The sequence below is a fragment of the Dendrobates tinctorius genome, unplaced genomic scaffold, assembly GCF_039654945.1.
Source record: "Dendrobates tinctorius isolate UK_male_01 unplaced genomic scaffold, ASM3965494v1 ptg000085l, whole genome shotgun sequence".
Taxonomy (NCBI): Eukaryota; Metazoa; Chordata; class Amphibia; order Anura; family Dendrobatidae; genus Dendrobates; species Dendrobates tinctorius.
In genome coordinates, this window is record NW_027361753.1 from 7,572,783 (window position 1) to 7,586,398 (window position 13,616).

Genomic DNA, 13,616 nt, shown 5'->3' on the forward strand with positions numbered 1-13,616 from the left:
CGGGCAGCAACAGGTCTCTTTGGCTTGTACCTTTCAATAAACTCCTCCGGAATACGGCGGATATTCAGGGCGTACCACCCCCGGAGTCCCTCATGCCAGGTGAAGGTCACATACTCCCCAGGCTGCAGGTCTCTATCAGGATGACCCCTCCTCAGATGGGGCTCCACATCCCGCCGGTTAAAGAACAGGTCGCTGATTCTTTTGGGGTCCGCAATAAATCCGAACCCCTTCTCTCGGTTGACATTCAGCACCTGCCCCCATCCAGCTGCATCCCGGGGACCATGATGCCCAGCATGGGCCCTCTCCTTCCGGGCCAGATCCGGGCCCAGCACAGCCTTCTTTCTCTGCTCTCTCTCCCGGTATTCCGCTGCCAGCTGTCGAATGGTGTCCCGACATCCTGCCCAACTCTCTTCTTCCTCCCGCTCTTCCCGGGACCTGCCCTCACCCACGGCACTGGCATCCCGGTCCCAGACCAGATCCAGGACGACCTGGCCAGCCACTGCAACTGCGGTACACCCCAGGGCCTCCCCAGGTGGAGGAACATCCGACATACCTGGGGCCTCCAGGCGGTGCGGCCTCTGCTCCGGTGCAGGCGGTGATGGAACGGATGGTGGCTCCGGATCCGCAGGTGTCTCTGCGGGGACCTGCACAGCCGTGTCAGGTCCGGGCGGGAGCTCCTCTTCCATTCCCGGGTCCTCCGGTAACTCCTTCGGGCAGGCGGCACCTAGCCGTACAGTCAGGGTAGAAGTATAGTTCAGCGCTGCCCGGGGACAGTCCGGTGTGGTAGCGGCAGGTATCCATGGAGAGGGTACCGCTGGTGTAGGCCCCTCCGGGGTGCACTGCCGTCTCAGCTTCTCTAAGGCATCCTTCCTCAGCTGCAGACTGGCTGTCAATTCAGCAATTTCGGCTTCCAGTTGCTGGCGGTTCATTCCGGAGTTCGGGTTGGAGCCATCAGCCATGGCGCCAGGGAGATCCGTTTCCCTGCGCTTCGCAGGCCTCCTTCCCTCACTCTTCAAAATGGCGTTCTTCCTGCCTCGGCCCCTTTCCCATCACTGGCTTCCTCTGCCCCTCCTTCCGGGGGCGACGTCTTCTTCCAGCGCCTCCATACCAAGCCAGTATACGAACCCCTCGGGGGGTGGGCCATGTCGCTGTCACATAGTAATTCAGGCAGGGAAGGCCCAATACTCTGATCGGTCTTTTCCTAGGACCTCCCATCTCTTCACGCCCTTCTTCTCCGCGCCAGCGGCCATTTCTAATGTCCGTTTTACAGTCTATTAAATCAGGTCTTCTGCACATTTTCAAAAGTACAAAGTCTCACAAATTTCAGGCGCACAGAACCCGATGGCATTGGGTCTCGTCATCCTGTTCGTGACGCCAAAATTGGGTCACCCTCACACCCAGGACAGCGGGGTACCCGGTACCGGGCTGGTGTCAGTGGGATGTGTCACAGCAGCAGTGACCCGGTCAGTGGCCTTTGGCACCCAATATCAATGGCGGTGATGTTAATAGTGTAATAGTTTATTTGGATAGTTCGTGACGCCACCCGTGGTGTTTGGCAAGTAAGATGTTGAGCCAACGCTGCATGCAGATCCACTGGGACTGATGGTGTGGTGCAGCAAAGATGGTGTAGCTCCCCACAGGTGGAGCTGTAGTCCCAGGGCAGTGTGGGTGCAATGAATGAGGAGAGGCGCAGAATGGTATAGATGCTGGTACCCAGATGTAGCGGTGCTGAAGGTGTTAGCGGCGAATGAATGGAGGACACCAGGGCTTGCAGTTTCAAAGCTTTACTCACAGTTCGTGGTACCCACTGGTGCCTGCCTCCTTGCCGTGTCCTCTGGGGAAGAGACTCAATCAACCTCCCGGGCAAGTCAGGGTTCTCCTCTCCAACACTCCGCCAACATGTGCCTTTCCTGAACGACTCCTCTATTGCACCTTTTAGTGTGAAGAACTCCAGTACCGTGGTTACTTTGAAGTTCTTCCTGTCAGATGTTCCTAGAACCTTACTTGTATGACAGACAGCTGCAGCCCGATCAGGGACCTCCTGGATCCCGGCTCTCTATCCGTGTTGCTGTTGTGTCCCAAGTCTTAGATGGGAGTAGTGCATTTACAGCCAACTACTCCACCGGTGTCTGCTGCAGAACCATAAGTGTCCATACAACCTCGGGGACCGGGCCCCGGCCTTGCGCTGAGAACCTATATGCAGGGTTCCTCATTCAACCCACAACTCCTCTCTGTTCTCCTACTCCTTCGTTCCGCGCTGTTCCTTCTCTCTCTCATGGAAGCTTAGGTTGCAGTTCTACGTCTTTCTCCTTCTCTTCTCTTTCCCGTGCCAGCTGCCTCAGATCACTGAGGCAGCTGCAGCACTCCTTCTAAACTGAACTCAAACTGAACTCAAAACTAACTTCCGAACTGAACTCCTCTTGCCTGACCTCCTGTCAGACTGACCTGCAATTCTAAACTTTCCCACTCTTTTATATGGATCTCAACTCCACCCACCTCTCAGCACATCTCGTGTTACGAAGCAAGGAATCACCAGAGGTGCTCTGCTACACTCTAAGCATGAGCCGCAATGTGATCAGTGCTGACCTATTCTGTGTGTGGGATGCAGGTGTGGAGCGTGGAAAGGAGTTCCCAACTTACCTGGATGGTGGGGCACTACACCTTAGGAGAAGGTGCAGTACCTCTGTGGCGACTGAGCCTCAGGGGCGCCACACAGGAACTGCTGACACACTTCAGCCACATTAGGCCTAGCATTGTCATGAATCAGAAGGAACCCGGGACCCAGTGATTCTGCATATGGTCTCACAATGGGTCTGAGGGTCTTATAATGGTACCTAATTGCAGTCAGGGTAGCACATGGAGGATTGTGCGGTCCTCCAAAGAAAAGCCTCACCACACCAATACTTTCCCACTACCAAACCGATCATGCTGAAGAATGTTGCAGTCAGCAGAACATTCTCCACGGCGTCTCCAGACTCTGTCACATCTGTCACATGTGCCCAGTGTGAACCTGCTCTCATCCGTGAAGAGCACAGGGAGCCAATGTCCAATCTGCTAATCTTGGTGTTCTCTGGCAAATGCCAATAGTCCTGCACGGTGTTGACCTGTAAGTACAACACCCACTTGTGGACGTTGGGCCCTCATACCACCCTCATGGAGTCTGTTTCTGACAGTATGAGTAGACATATTGATGCTAATGGCCAGCTGGAGGTCATTTTGCCAGGCTCTGGCACTGCTCATCCTCTTGCTTCTTGCACAAAGGAGGAGATAGAGGTTCTGCTGCTGGGTTATTGCCCTCCTATGGCCCTGGGTCACCCTCCCAGGGCTGTGGGGTACTCGGTACCAGGCCGGTGTCGGCGGGATGTGTCACAGCAGCGGTGACCCGGTCCGTGGCCCTGGGCACCCAATTAATAGGGGAAGTTTGAATGGTGGAATGTAGTTGTTTAAATGAATAGTTTGTGACGCCACCTGTGGTGTTCGGCAAGTGAGGTGTTAAGCCAACGCTGCATGCAGATCCTCTGGGACTGGTGGTGTGGTGCAGCCAAGATGGTGTAGCTCCCCACAGGTGGAGCTGTAGTCCCAGGGCAGTGTAGATGTAGGGGTAGAGGAGAGGCATAGGCGGTGTAGAAGCTGGTACCCCGATGTAGTGGTACAGGGTGTGTTAGCTGTTATGATTGAGTCACCGAGGAGGAAAAAACAAAACACAAGCTCAGCCCAGAAAAACAGAGAGTTTGGAAACTAGCGGATTGCAGACCCCTAATCCTATCACACAACTAGCAGTAGCTGTGGCGTGTTCCTACGGTGATCCTAGACACCTCGTCACAGCCGGAGATCTACATAAGCCTAAAAAGGGACAAACTGACTGCCCCAGAGCAGACCCCAAAGCAATAGGCAGCCCCCAACATATAATGACGGTGAAGCAAGATGAAAACACTAACACAGATAGAAAGATAGGTAGAGCAAACGATGGGGCCCAAGCTAACTAAAAAGGACAGGATAGAAAAGCTGCTGTCTGCCATCCGAGAAAACCCTGCTAAAATGATTACCAACACAACTGATAAGCAAAAGGACCCTGAAGTCACTAGACTTCAACCCCTATATCAACACTAAGAATATTCTGGAAGCAGAGCAAAAGAGAACACTGATCAAGGAAAAAGAATCCAGCACACCCCCGACCGACGATGGCTGAACGCCAAAAAACAAGGTAAACAAAACCAAAACTAATAAGTTCAATAGCAGAGCAAAAACTTATCTTTGGGAAGCAGGAATCAGACTGGTCTCCAAGAATCCAGCAGAGAAATCACCAGCAACTCAGAAGGGCGTCGGCTGCCTTATATCCAGTCAGAAGTTCCCGTTACCCAGTCACCATCCACCTGATCAGGTGTTTGGTAATCAGCCTCACTACCTTCCTTCACCAGAAGAGGGAGATCCTCGGACACAAAAGATGAATGAACAGATGAGCTCACAACAGTTAGCGCAGGAATAATTGGAGGACACCAGGGCATGTAGTTCCAAAGCTTTACTCACAGTCTGTAGTACACACAGGTGCCTGCCTCCGTGCTGACACTCCACCGGTGTCTGCTGTAGGACCATTAGTATCCATACAACTTCGGTGACCGGGCCCCGGCCTTGCGCTTAGAACTTCTAGGCAGGGTTCTCTCCTAACCCATGTCCTCTGTTCCCTTTTACTCCTTCGTTCCTTACTAGTCTCTCCTTCTTATGGAAGATCAGGTTTCTGTTCGATGTCTTTCTCCTTCTTTCCTTTCCCGTGCCAGCAGACCCAGGTCACTGAGGTCTGCTGCAGCACCTCCTTCCTCCATCCCTCTCCCAGGGATCCTCTCTCCTCACTCTCTCCTTCTGACTGCCCGACTGATTGACCTGAAATCCTAAACCTTCCTGCTCTTTTATGTATTCTAACTCCACCCGCCTCCCAGCACGTTTCGTGTTCCAAGCAGGGAGCCACCAAAGGTGCTCTGCTACACTCCAAGCAGGGAGCTGCAATGTGGCTTTGCTGAACTACTGTGTTGTGTGGGATGCAGGTGTTGGAGCGTGGTCAGGAGCCTCCATCCTACCTGGATGGTGGGGCACCACACCTCAGGAGGAGGTGCAGTACCTCTGTGGCAACTGAATCCTCAGGGGCGCCACGGCCCCATCCATATCTCCTGGTGTACTGTCCTGTCTCTTGGTATCTGCTCCATGGTCTGGACACTGTGCAGACAGACACAGCTACCCTTCTTGCCACAGCTCACATTGATGTGCCATCCTGGATGAGCTGCACTCCCTGAGCATTTTCTATGGGTTATAGCCACCACCTCATGCTACTGTACAGTAGCTCTATGGTTGAGAACAATGAGAAAATGTAAAAGTGATCAAAACAACAGCCAAAAAGGTATGAGAACAGAGAAATAGTCCGTGGTCACCCCCTGCAGAAACACTCCTTTTTAGGGGTTGTCTTGCTAATTACCGACCATTTCTACCTCTTGTCTTCCATTTCAACAACAGCAGGAGAAATTGATTAACAATCGATGTTGCTTCATAACTGAACAGGTTGATTTCACAGAAGTGTGATTGACTTGGAGTTACATTGTATTGTTCATGTGTTCCCTTTATTTTTTGAGCAGTGTATATATTTTCATGTAAATGTATTTTTTCTCTTTTACCATCCAGGATGTAGGTGACAAGCTCAGCATGCAGTGTCCTAGTCTGTATATCCCCGGGCAAAAAGGGCAATTGTTCAACTACACAAAGTTCTTCCTGAGTCTTTTCCACGGCACCGTGTCCTCCATTGCCATTTTCTTCATACCTTATGGAGCTTTCTGGCAAATGACCACAAATGAAGGAAAAGTGAATTCAGATTATCAAACATTTGCTTTTACAACCGCCACCGCTCTTATCATTGTTGTGAACTTCCAGGTAAGTCACTAATATGTTCTGCAGAATTGTGATACTCACCTCAGCTGCTGCAGAACCTCATAATACACATCTCAACTGCTGCGGAACATCATGATACACATCTCAGTTGCTGCAGAACTTCATAATATACACCTCAGCTGCTGCAGAACATCATAATACACATAAGCTGCTGCAGAACATCATGATACACACCACAGCTTCTGCAGGACATCATTATGCACATCTCGGCTGCAGCAGAACATCATCATACACAACTAGAAGAACCTCATAATATACATATCTGCTGCAGACCATTATAATGCACACCTGAGCTGCAGCAGAACAATACTACCATGGAGTGCCAGTCTTACGGCCATACTATACCTCCATGCAGTATCCAATATTACTATATAGTGCCTGCACGCTACTGTATTTCCACATCGATGGAAAGGGGCTGCGTCCACCTTCACTGTTTTTCCCTTCATAGCAGAACCCTACCCACCGTCTGTGCAGGGGACCTCAGCCTGAGCATGGCCCACTAAGGTCGGGAGACCCCCTTACACATTAGAATCCAACTGCATACATTATTGCATTATTATTCCTTGTGGTCCTTTACGTTTTTCTATCTCTCATCTGCAGGTCGGCCTCATCATGAGATACTGGACTTTTTTGTTTACCTTTTCTGTGTTCGGGACGATCATTCTTTACTTTGCGATCACATACGACTTACACGGCGAGGGCATGCACCTCTTGTTTACCTCCATGTTAACCATGACAGGTACGTAGGATGATAGCGGACGTAAAAGCATAAGGACCAACTCTCCCAAAAAAAGGGAGAACTTCCATACTCCCGAAAGATTTGGCAACACCACCTTGTGCCATCTTAAACTCAAAAAAATGGTGCTTCAAAAAGATTTCCTGTTTGTCATGTCAGGATACTCCACCATAGAGGGTCTGATCATGGGAAAGAGCCTGGGAAAAGGATGTGGGGCAAGCGGAAATGTGAGTAAAGGTGGAGTGGCCTCACATCTCCTGAAGGACATCTTATCAATTGTGGAGATGACTAAAATAGTTATATACTGTACCCAAAACAATAAGTGAAAGAGTTATACTCCCGGCATATCAACCTCATAAGGAGCACAGAAGCTATGATGGTACATATTTCTCTGTGCCAGGGGAGGAGTCAGCAAAGAATGTATGCAGGGGGCCCACTCAGCCTTGTGCCCACTCAGCCTTGTGCCCACTGCATGTATGGAGCGAGCTGAGCCCAATTTATACAGCACGGGTGCCAGCTGTGTTATACAGCCGACACCTTAGTATAACTGCGCCAATTGTACCCCCTTTTGACAGTGGCATTTAGAAGGTTGGAAATTAGTGATGAGTGAACATCCTGGGATAAGGTGTTATCAGAGCTTGCTCAGGTGCTAACCGAGTGTCTTTGGCGTGCTTGAAAAATATGTTTGAGTCCCCGCGGCTGCATGTCTCGCGGCTGTTAGACAGCTGCAACACATCCGGGGATTGCCTAACAAACAGGGAATCCCTGCATGTGTTGCTGCTGTCGAACAGCCGGGGGGATGCCAACATACTTTTCGAGCATGCCAAAGACACTCGGTTTTCACTTGAGCATGCTCAGATAGCACATTATCCCAGCACGTTCACTCATCACTATTGGAAATGCATTGGCCGATAGCATTTATATGACAACCAGGGGCCTACTGAAAGCCCCCGTTTCTGCTATGTATGTACACTTGTGGTTGGGCTTCACAAGAGATTGGGAATTTTACAATATGAAAGTATCAAGTGCATTGGAGAAGTTACAGATTCAAGTCCCCTTGGAGGACTAATAAAAATGTAAATACATAAAAGTTCAAATCAAACATCCAGACTCCTTATCTATGAACTGGTCCAATGTTTATATTTGTTTCTCCCTCTCCCATATTGATAGTTCTGCTTCACGTCACTTGTCTTATCTATTGCATTTTTTCTAGGCTGTATTGTGCATAAATATGTGACTTCAGATTTTGTATTAGTCTAGCCTGATGAAGAGACCTGAGTAGTCTCGAAAGCTTGCAATGTATTACCATCTTTTCAGTTAGCCATTAAAAGGTATCAACCACTGAGGACTCTCAATCCTGAATATTTTTCTATCTACTGGCTAACACGGTACAAAGATATACATCTTTCCTGTATCAAATCAAACTAATAATCCTGAAACATAAAATAACATCAGAAAAAAAAATGGGGGTATATAATATTTATCCCATAGAGTGAATGCCAAAATAAAAACAAAAAGGTAATGGACTTTGGCTTCCCCAAAAATCAATAAATAAAAATTAGAAAGTCTTTTAAGCCACAAGATGATGATAATAATAAAAAACTACAGTTCATACTGCAAAAAATAAATGAATTTTGGAAAACGAGGAGGAAATATTGAAAGGCAAGAGGGGCCCATTGGGACCGAGTCATCCAAGGGTCCACATAAACCTGAAGCCGGCACCGACCTGCGCAGTCAATACACAATCAGGGCAGAGTCGTGGCACTGGGAATAAGCTGAAACCTGACTATCTCTTTAACTCACAAACTACTACAATAATGCAACTCGTATATATAAATGTAGGAGTCTGATTTCTTTTTTATATCTAAGTATTTGGAGTCAAAAGAGTAAGCACTTGATTCAATAATTAATTTTTCCTTATCCCAATCCAGGAACTATTACGAATGCATTGCGACAACCGTACATCTGGTTAATCATCATCCTGACCACCGCTATATGTCTGCTGCCATATTTGGCATTAAATTTTCTGATGCAGACCGTTTGGCCATCTGTGACTGATAAAGTAAGTATATAAAAAAAATATATATATTTATAGGGAATCTATGAGCAGTGAATGCAAATATATTAAAATGTTAAAAAAAATAGCAAAAATTGTGAAAAAAAAAATTAAAGTGTACCGGTCATTTCAGTAAACTCTTATGCACACAAAAAAATAAATCACTAGTTCTGGCCATTATATGACTAATAGTCTGTATTTTTCACTGATTGCCCCTCTGCAGGCTATTTCTCTACTTTTCAGTTGTCTCTGAGCGACAGAGTCTAGCCTAGCTGCTATGTTGTCTCCTATATACAGTACACACAGACCAGAGGGATTCCTGTGTTCCTGTCTCTACGTAGAAACATGTAGAACATTATTTAGCAGTACTGAGCATTATAACTGTGAATCCATCACTGGGGTGAGATTAAACACTAACTAGAAACCCCATCTATGTGTGTCTGAGTTTCTATTTTCTTTTTTACTTAGCCCCTCTCCATAGTCTTCAATAGGCAGCTGCTATCTGATATCTCAGTGAGCCAGGAGTTCATCCCCTCTTGACAAGGACATGTTCTAGCAATTTTTCAGAGTAAATATAGAATTCTGGAGTTGAGAGAATGAGAAGAGAGGTCTCATAAGTGGAGAAATAAGCATATTTCTGATAAAATATATTACAAAGTTTCTTATATTCGCTTGTACTATTAATTAATGCATAGTTTGTTGAAGCGGCAGCAAACATTTACGCAAATTATGAGTGTTTTATTTAGGTTTCATCTAAAAGTTCATGATTTACAATAGAAACACTTTTATCATTTTTGGATGCATATAATCTGCAAAAAAACATTGAGCTGCATCATAAATACAGCTTTAATTAGACTCCAGAGCTGCATTCACAATTCTGCTGATTTTTTTTTTTTTGCATTGGAAATAGTCATCAAGCTTATCAATGCAATGGCTCACTCCCTAATAACTCAGCTAAATGTAAAATAAGGGGACAGTTTCATTTCCTATGTAAGCTTCAAATCTTGACTCCTGGCTTTTTCTCGCATGACTTTTCTGGACCATCCAGTTTCCCGGCTAGAGATCATGTGCTCCTGACACTTATTTAGGATTTGGAATGGATTAATACACCTGTTTATAACACTATTTAGTCTATTTGCAAGGCGTTTGCTCTGATGGTCAAGCTATCTGTCATATCGGACACGGTTCGCACCAGGTTGTCCGGCAGACAGCGGTAATACCCCATCCTACCACTTTGTTCTCAGCGGCGCCATTTGGTCTTCTGATCCCGCTTGGATTGGGTTAACCAGGTTGTTAGTCTGGGTGAGGGCTTAGCCACGCCCCCTGCCTTTAAATTGTCCTGCGTGACTATGGGCGTCGCCGACAAAAGCTCTTGCCTTGTGCTAGCGTTGCCGGTCTGAAGGGGGCGTCTTAGGAGCATACAATATCTGGTGTAGTATATTCCGTTGTTGCCATTATTTCCTCCCTGCGTGGTATTATTTGGTTGCCCTTGCACCTTATTGTTTTCTCTTGTGTGTACGCGGTGTGGTGCGTTTCCCTTACCCTTGTCCATACTTATTTGTGGGGTCTGGTGTTTGGTCTCTTCACTGGGTGGAGGGTGGTGGGCTCAGCTTAGGGCTGGACAGGAGACAAGGACAGGGTGGAGGCCCAGGCAGGCACACCTTCAGTGTAAATCCTGGGTTGAGGGAAAGTCAGGGTTTCCTCTAGTCTGAGGGACACCGCAGGGGCCCCGGGGTTCAGCCTAGAGTTACCTAAGCTTCCCGTGACACTATCATGCTGCATCTGAAATGACTGTGGAAAATATAATCCTGTTCTGGGTACTGAACCAAAAAGTGTCTCATATGAAGAGAGACTTGTTTTTCTATCTGAGCGTATTTTATTGGGACAAGAGCTAAAAGCAAGCATTCGGTCCATAGCTTGCCAGTCTTCGTCTCCTTCTGGATTTTTAACGTTAATTTATTCGGACTCCCATGACAGCACCACGAGAGAGGGGATCCGCCCTATAGGAACAGGAAACCTACAGATACAAAAAGGGCGGCACCTCTCCCACGCATCAGTTGGTTTCCTGTTCCTGAGGGGACGGGATCCTACAGAAGAACCGGATCCCAGGCCGGCCAGCCGATACCGGTAGCGAGGGGGTCTCCTACCTCGGCCTGGTGCGGATCTCCTGGAGGACGCCACGTGTGCACGTGGCGTGTGCAGCAGGGAGCGGCGTCCGGAGGATGTCCGTCTCCGGAATTAGGCCGCCGCCGGTAAGTATATTCCTCCCGGGGGTTCCCGGCTCCGGCGGCGCAGGTACGACGGCAGCACGGTGCAGGGGGCTGCGACCGGGTGGCGCTGCTTCCGGGGCTCCCGGGCGTCCCGCGTGACTTCCGGTCTTTCCCGGGGTAGCGGTGACGTCAGGGGGCGGGCGGAGGATGCGCTTCCGGGTCAGCGCGCCACTGCGCATGCGCGAGGAATCCAAGATGGCGGCGCCCATCGGAAACACCGATGGCGCGGACCGGGTCGGGCGCCAGCTGGGGTAGGGAGCCACGTTAAGGGGGGGAGGGGCGCGGCATGGATACTGCTGACCGGAGGAGGGGTATTTAGGCAGGACCCTGGCAGGGTACCTTGCCTTGGCCACATTACTACATGCAGCAGTGTACAGCAGCAGCAGTGGTAATGGAGAGTGATCGAGAGCAGCAGCAGCAGCAGCGGCAGAAGCAAGGGCGACAGCAGCGGCAAACATCACTGCCGCCCCTGGATGACCTTCGGCAGGTCAAACAGAAAAAGAAAGTGTCCCGTGACAGTAATGAGCGGCCGGGACGAAGTGACCAGTCCACTCGTAAGAGCTCCTCCAGGCAGACAGGAGCATCGACCGAAAGAAATCCCCCTCGTTCTCCGGTACTTGATTGTGGCACTGGTAAGTGATCTTCGTGAAAGTACACTCAGTGACGGGACCCCCCTTTTGTGTTTTCTTTTTTTCTAGGGGAAAAAAGCTACAAGTAAAAATAAACATAGGGAATGCGCACTCTGTGCATGCCCATTACCGGACGCTTGCCTCAAAAAATTGTGCCCCCCCCTGTATTCAGCAGACGGTGGCAGAAGAGTCGCCCGCAGTAGCAGCGAGTTTAAGGGACATTGTCAGGGCAGAAATGAGGGAAACCCTAAAGTCCTTGTCCCAGCCGGAAAGTTTAAGGGGCGAGGTCCCGGCGGAGTCTGATTCCTCGGTAGAGTGGAGAAAAATCAGAGACTCCCAGGCTTCATCTCCCTCGTCCTCCTCAGGAGAAGAGGACTCGGGGCGATTTTGTCTGCCTCTTGACCGGGTAGACAAGCTGGTCAAAGCAGTCAGAGGGACAATGGAGGTAGAGGAGCCTAAGCCCCATTTGTCCATGCAGGATGTCATGTTCTGTGGGCTGGAACAGAGGAAGCGGAGAGTCTTTCCGTTAAATCAAAAGATACAGGATCTGATCCACAGAGAGTGGAAAAAACTGGACAAAAGAGGGTCGCTACCACCAGCCCTCAAACGAAGATACCCCTTTGACGATCCGGCAGTGAATTCTTGGGACAGAGCCCCCAAATTAGACGCAGCCATTGCAAAGGCATCAAAAAAATCCTCGCTCCCCTTTGAGGACATGGGATCCCTTAAAGATCCCCTAGACAGGAAGGCTGATACTTTCCTGAAAAACACCTGGGAAATGGCGGCCAGGTCCTTAAGACCAGCAGTGGCTTCAACGTGCACGGCCAGGTCCATGATGGTCTGGTTGGACCAGTTGGAGTCACAACTAAAACAGGGTACATCAATACAGGCAATTCTTGGGGCCCTACCGACCATCCAGGAGGGAGCAGCCTTCCTAGCAGATGCCTCAGCGGATGCAGTGAGAATGGCCGCCAGAGCAGCAGGTCTCTCTAATGCAGCTCGCAGAGCCCTGTGGCTAAAGTGCTGGCAGGGAGACATCCAGTCCAGAGCAAAGCTCTGTGCGATTCCATGTGAGGGCGAATATTTGTTTGGAACTGTCCTAGACGAGCTGCTTGAGAAGGCGGGGGACGACAAGAAAAAATTCCCAAACCTTTCATCGGCGTCCTACCGTCGTCCATTTGGTAGAAGGAGATTTGGCCAGGGGAGAAGGCGCAACTCTTCGCCTGTTAGAGATCGGCCCAGATGGGAAGACAGAAGGAGACGAGGTACGGGCTATATGTTCACACGCTCGTCGAGAGATCAAAAGAGACAAAATCAATGACTAGCAATTCCCGTGGGGGGTAGACTGTCATCCTTCTTCCCGGCATGGTCACAGATTACGAATAGTGACTGGGTGCGCAAGGTAATATCCACCGGGCTTAGGTTGGAATTTACCCAGATCCCGCGGGACACCTTTAAACTAACCCCTTTAAGATCTTCTCCTCTCCAACAAGCGGCTTTAGAAGCGGAAGTCTTGAGCCTATGCCAGAAAAATGTCCTGGTAGAGGTTCCAGAAGCTGAAAGAGGAAGAGGGTTTTACTCTCCCCTGTTTCTAATCCAGAAACCTGATAAGACATTCAGAACGATTATAAACCTTCGTTCCCTTAACGAGTTTTTGATTAATCGTACATTCAAAATGGAGTCCATTAATACAACAATAAAAAAATTGTTTAAAGGTTGTTTTATGGCAGTCATAGATTTGAAAGACGCGTACTATCATGTACCTATCCATACAGACTTCCAGCAGTTCCTGAGGGTGGCAGTTTCAGTAGAGGGCACAGTACGTCATTTTCAGTATAGAGCCCTTCCCTTTGGTCTCTCAGCAGCACCCAGGGTTTTTACAAAGATAGTGGCCGAAGTTATGGCTCACTTACGGGAGGTTGACGTCTTAATCATTCCATATTTAGACGATTTCTTGATTGTAGGAAAATCAGTGGGTCATTGTAAATCCCAGA

At 48.9% G+C, this 13,616-nt stretch overlaps 1 protein-coding gene across 1 annotated transcript in view; it reads left to right on the forward strand.

Moving 5' to 3' along the window:
- Positions 1-13,616, forward strand: part of LOC141097576 (phospholipid-transporting ATPase IC-like) — a 119,355-nt gene that overhangs the window by 97,260 nt on the left and 8,479 nt on the right. Inside the window, exons 25-27 of the mRNA XM_073584822.1 lie at positions 5,668-5,913; positions 6,532-6,670; positions 8,599-8,729. Of these exons, the coding sequence (XP_073440923.1) occupies positions 5,668-5,913; positions 6,532-6,670; positions 8,599-8,729 (516 nt within the window). The remainder of the gene's footprint in view (positions 1-5,667; positions 5,914-6,531; positions 6,671-8,598; positions 8,730-13,616) is intronic.